The 5334-nt window shown below is 44.6% G+C and overlaps 1 protein-coding gene across 1 annotated transcript in view; it reads right to left on the bottom strand.

Annotated features, from left to right (window-relative positions):
- The window catches only part of LOC103084286 (histone-lysine N-methyltransferase SETMAR), a 33566-nt gene extending 29503 nt beyond the window's left edge, over positions 1 to 4063 (bottom strand). The window contains 1 exon segment of the mRNA XM_007450041.1: positions 3944 to 4063. Coding sequence (XP_007450103.1) covers positions 3944 to 4060 — 117 coding nt within the window. The 5' untranslated portion in view covers positions 4061 to 4063.
- Between the last annotated feature and the right edge of the window lie 1271 nt (positions 4064 to 5334).

Here is a 5334-nt window from a genome sequence, read left to right as displayed (position 1 = left end):
CTGCTGAAAAAATTAGGGAAAAGGCATTCTTTTTCCACTGGGTTTGCTAAACTACAGAGTATCCATCAGGCATTCCCAAGTTGTACCACACACATAAGACCTACTGAGTGTGTGGACCACCACAGGAAAGGGGAGCAGGGGTGCGGAGCAGGGAGGTGGTAGAGAGAAATATCTGATGACACCTTGAGAGTTCCTGGATCCAGAGATGCCTACAGTTACCAGTCTCAGACTTTGCTGTTATATGAGGAAATTCCTTCCCTTTTTTGCCTGAGTTAGTTTGTGCTGTATTTACGTTTCTTGCAAACAAATGAGTCTTGACTAATAAACCCAGGGTGGAAGCTGAGAATGGTTCCAGGAAATGGCTGGAAAATTTAGTCAAAGATATAAACGGCTAATGAGCAATGAGGTCTCCAACCGGGAGTTGAGAATGGAGCAAAGCGTGAAGGAGGCTAGCCAGGAAAACTGTGACTGTGGCCTGAACACTGGGCAAGCAGTGGAGAACGTCTTAATGCAGAACATGGAATGTCCTAGAGGAGACACATACAGGACTAGGATCTTATTAGCACTGTGACCTTACAGCGAGTGACTTGCTAAAGTATGCGTTGGCAACTATAAAAGAGGGACACTACCTATATCTGAGGCGGGAAAGGTTCTCAAGAAATTTAATGAACATAACACTATACTCTGTGTGGGCCACTCTGTACTTTTAAAATAGTAACTTTCTTAAATTCTTCTAGATATTATTTCGAGATTTTATATTTAAAACGTCATATATTTCTGGCACATTACTTAAGCTCTCTAACATTCCCTTTCTATTTCTCTTACAGGTTTCTGTGAAGGAAATAAATGTGAGAAACCACGTAAAAAGCTTTCTCTAGTGGCTGGCACATTAAGTGTTCAATATGAATTATGCAGGCTATCTAGTAGGGTGGTGAAAAAAATAGGTTTGGAGTTAAACTTCTCAGGTTTAAACATACTCAAACCAAAATTATGTTTGGAAAACCATATGATTATAGTCCTACCTCCATTATTTATCCTTCTTGATGGGGGGAAACGGAGAGTTGACCCAGCACAGACAGCTTTCAACCATCAGTAAATATTACCTTACTGTGTATTGTATGCACATACTGAGATTTAGAAAGAACCACTCAGAAAAATACAAAGGAGGACATGAAGAATGGGATTTTTATCATTTTTTCAGTAGTCATAACAAAAGCTTTACTTTTTCCTGGTATGTATCAAAGTGCAAAATGGATCATGTAAGAGTTGAGAATAAATACAAAATGATCGGTGCAAAATGCACTAGAAACCAGATCTTTGAAGAACTGGATGGAGACTTCACATTTTGTGACAGAAAACTTGAGAATTTTTTTATAAACTATGGTCACCCAAGAAGCCAAAATGTAAACAGAAGACAGCATGTTAAAGTGCAATTATACTGTACCTCCTCGGCTACAATTAATTTCTCCCTTATCTGAAGTAGACCTGCACTTATTAATAGTGTGAACTTTGGGATCTAAATGGCATAGACTGTTGGGCTCTAAGTGTGTAGGTCTGACCTTTCTAACAAATGTCTTAAGGAAAGGCATGGTCAGGAGGTTTGGGGTATGGAATGGTGATAGGGGTTGGGTTCCTATCCATAGTACTAGGCACAGAGCAGGGGGCTCAGGAAATATTATTTGATTGCTTAATTGAAGCTCTTAATAATTTTTGATTGGAAGACTAACTTTTCTGAGTCACATTCTGTACCAAAACCCCAGAAACTGAAATATGACACTGCACAATATTCTGGGCTTAAAATCTAGGCCTCAATTCTGAATTTTAAGGAAGTGCTGGGGAAATCTTCATTCCATTTTTGGTTGTTTTGAAACACCAGCTACAAGAATCTCTGTACTTGGCCTCTAGCCGCATGAGTTTGTTTTTGCTTCAAGCAGCTATTAGGAGACTGTGAGCCAGACAATTCTTGTCAGGGTCATGTTGAGACCTTAAAAAGGATATTTGAAGCTGGTTTCAGAAACCTGAAAAATGGCTAGATCCAACTCTTAGTTCAAGAAAATCAATCGGTTTATTTTCTACTTGTCTTTTGACCCTGATGGCATTATGATGTGCTTGTTTCCGATCCGAACATTTGAATGTTCTTTTTGCCTTTTCATACAGGACCCAAAGGCAAACTAGACACAAAGTTATTTTTACTCCGAGTTTTTCATGCCTTAATTCTTATGTGTGCACATGCCTGTGAAGGCAGGGTTTGGGGCAAGCAAGCTGTTTTGACCTTTTGTAAGACTGGTATTGTGCTCCATGAATATATGGAAGCAAACTAGTTGAAGGCCCTTTTAGGCTTGTTATTTACATGTTTCAAGCACGTTTTATCTTCTTGGTAAGACTATAAGCTCCTTAAGGAAGGGATCCTGTCTTCTATTTGTAACTCTAAGTCTACCTAGAGCTGTGCATACAGCCAGGAAGCTAGAACACTGTGGGATTGAGTCTTAGTCTCCTGATTTTCATTTATGCCCATCAACTATAGGTATAAGGATCAATCACAAGGCTTCCTCTGCCCCCCATATAGTGCTTTCCATATGCTCTTGTAAGCTCAAGGGCAGTAATTGTATTGGCACCATCTTATCTTCTATGCCTAGCTTAACACAGTGCCAGGCATATTATAGGCACTCAATTATTTTTTGAAGAAAGAGAACATATGTCAGTGTTTTAGACCAGGCATTCAGCAATGTTTGGTCTTCAATAAGCTTTTAGGGTTCCGTGTTCAGTATGGCGCTAGCCACCTGTATTATTAATGATAAACTGCCTAATGTAGTTTGAGGAAAACTAACCATTTCTAACATTAATAGCCTGCTCTACTCTTTGAAAACTGCTGCTGAATCTGTCCTCTTACTTGATTCTCAAAATAACCCTAGGAAGGACAGACAGGGTTTGATATCAATAATGGGTGTGACAAGGGCACTAAAACTTTAATTATTTTCATTTTGCAGATGAAGAAACTCAGGCTCTGAGACATGGCTAAGAGTGCTAAGCCCTGAACCTAGCTCTCTTACTTCCAAGTCCAGGGCTCTTTCCACTCCAACCAACATCCTTGTTTCTGTTTTTTGTTTTGTCATTCCTTGTTCCTTAGGCAACATGCAGGCCAAGGTCAAAGGGGTGAGAAGGTTGGAGCACAAAGGTCTTTGAGGTAATAATAGTAGTTAACATTTATTGAGTTCTGTCAGCAAACCAGGAACTGTATTTTACTTGTAATTCTCGAAGCAATCCGGAGACAGGTATTACTGTTTTAATCGCACACGGGAGGACTCTTAAGGCTTAGCTGAGGCGATTTATATTTGCCAAAGTGCTCAAAGCATGAGGGAAACCTCAACTAAATGACTCTAGAGGCTAAGTTTTTAATCATGACACTAGGCTAAGATCCGTTACTGGGCCCCATGCCTTATCTTACAAACAAGACATTTGAGACCAGAGAGGCAACTGATTTGCCCCGGATCTCAACGAGTTCTGGGGACAGAATCAAAAAGCCAGGTTCTCACGGGTCTTTCCAAGGGACCTCACGAGACCTCTGGTTTTGCCTTCAGGGAACTGCCAATCTATGGGCAGAAAAGACCATGTAAAGGTCATTGCGAAGGGTTAATGGGAAAAGACCGAAACCTGTGAGCTATTTAAGAGCTTTTCCCGCTAGCAGATAGCTGTGCGATCGGGTTAAAAAAAAGAAGGTCTAGAAACTTGGAGACAACAATCGAAGCACTACCACGTAGGGTAATTGAGAACTGAGCCCAGCTACCACTTACCCCGTTAGTCTACCTAGAAGGGCGCCAGCCCTATCCCCGGGCTGCGCGCGCAGCGCTCGTGACCGCCTAGCCCCGCCTCCATAGAAAAGGGTACCGGCCACGCCCTCCGGGGTCGCGCGCAGTTCTTGGGCTGGCCGAGCCCCGCCCCCTACCTGAAAGGGCTCTGGCTCTGTCCCTGGGGGCCACGCGCTCACAGGCAAATTTTCCAGGCGGCGCGCGACGTCCAGCTGCTCCGTCAAGGCCTCAGGCTCCTCCTCAGAGGCTGCCATCCCGCACGGCCAGTTCTGCACGGCTTTAGCGGCCGTTTTGCGCCGACACGACGCGTCTACCACCTAGACTCTCTTGAACCTCGCAGAGGGCGCTGGGAGTCGGGTCCCGGTGCCGCACAGCCTCATGGGAGTCGTAGTTTTTAATCTCCCCTATCAGAAGTTTGCCTGTGAGGGCGTCTCCTCCCTCGACTCTCATTCTGCGTTCCTTGACTTTTTGGTCTGGCTCGCTTTTTGTTTCGAGCCAGGTGCACAACAGATAATACAAAACCTTGTAAGGTATGGACAAAGCTTTGGGAACACACAATGAAGTGCTTGAATTTTTCCTGTGAGGCCAGGGAGGGTTTTCGAGGCGAGGTCGTTTGTCCGTGTGTCTGAGGGTTTGGAAGCTAGCTGGCGCGGGGGCAGGGGCGAGCCCTAAGCTGAGGGGGTAAAGCACCCGCGGGTCTCCGAAGTCCTGGAACTTGTGGGGCAGCTGGGGTGTGTGTGATGGGGTTTGCGTTCGGGGGCGGAATTGCCTGACTGGGCGTCGGAAGGCTGTGTGTCGAGTCCGCCGCGCGCTCCCAGACTGGGATCCCTGTTTCCTTTCGGCTTCCCCTGCTCTGAGGAAACCGATACCCGCCCCGCAAAGGATTCCGATAACGTCGAAATTGCTGAATGCAGTGGAATATTTTCAGCCTTCCCAAAGCTCGCTGACCCGATCGTCCTGCTGCTTCTGTGTGAAACCGTCTCTCCTCTCAGCTCGTGGGCCCCTGTCCTGGGTGCGCCTGCCTTGCGCAGACCGTCCTCACTCTCCGATGGCCTGATTCTGAAATGGGGGCGGGTGTCACTCAGGTTTCTGCCCCGGGCCCCTTTCTCACCTTCTCTGGGTTCCTCAGTAATAGCATCCACTCCCTGGCTTCAGATACTATTACAAAGTATTAGGTCTTCATCTCCAGCCCAGCTGGAGATGGATATGCGGTTATGGTTTCTATTTTCTGTCTTATATGCACCTTCAGTTCAAAGTGACCTGAGTTGACTTATTCTTCTGCACATCTTTCTTTTACCCCTTTAAAATAATGTAGGAGAATAAGTTGTCCGTGATCTCCAGAGCTACCAAAGTAACACACCAAAGCATCTTCCTGAAGTCCTTCCTCTGCCTAGAGTGCCGTAGCTGAGAATTTCCTGGCCAAATCTTGTTGATTCTACTTTCATAATGTTTTACATTTTCATTTCTTCTCACTCTCAGGCTCTTGTTCCTTGCTTGAACTCTTTTTTTTTTTTTTTTTTTTTTTTTT

Source organism: Lipotes vexillifer, unplaced genomic scaffold, assembly GCF_000442215.2.
Source record: "Lipotes vexillifer unplaced genomic scaffold, Lipotes_vexillifer_v1.1 scaffold1041, whole genome shotgun sequence".
NCBI lineage: Eukaryota > Metazoa > Chordata > Mammalia > Artiodactyla > Lipotidae > Lipotes > Lipotes vexillifer.
Note: the sequence above shows the minus strand (reverse complement) of the source record. Positions and strands in the feature narration are given on the sequence as shown.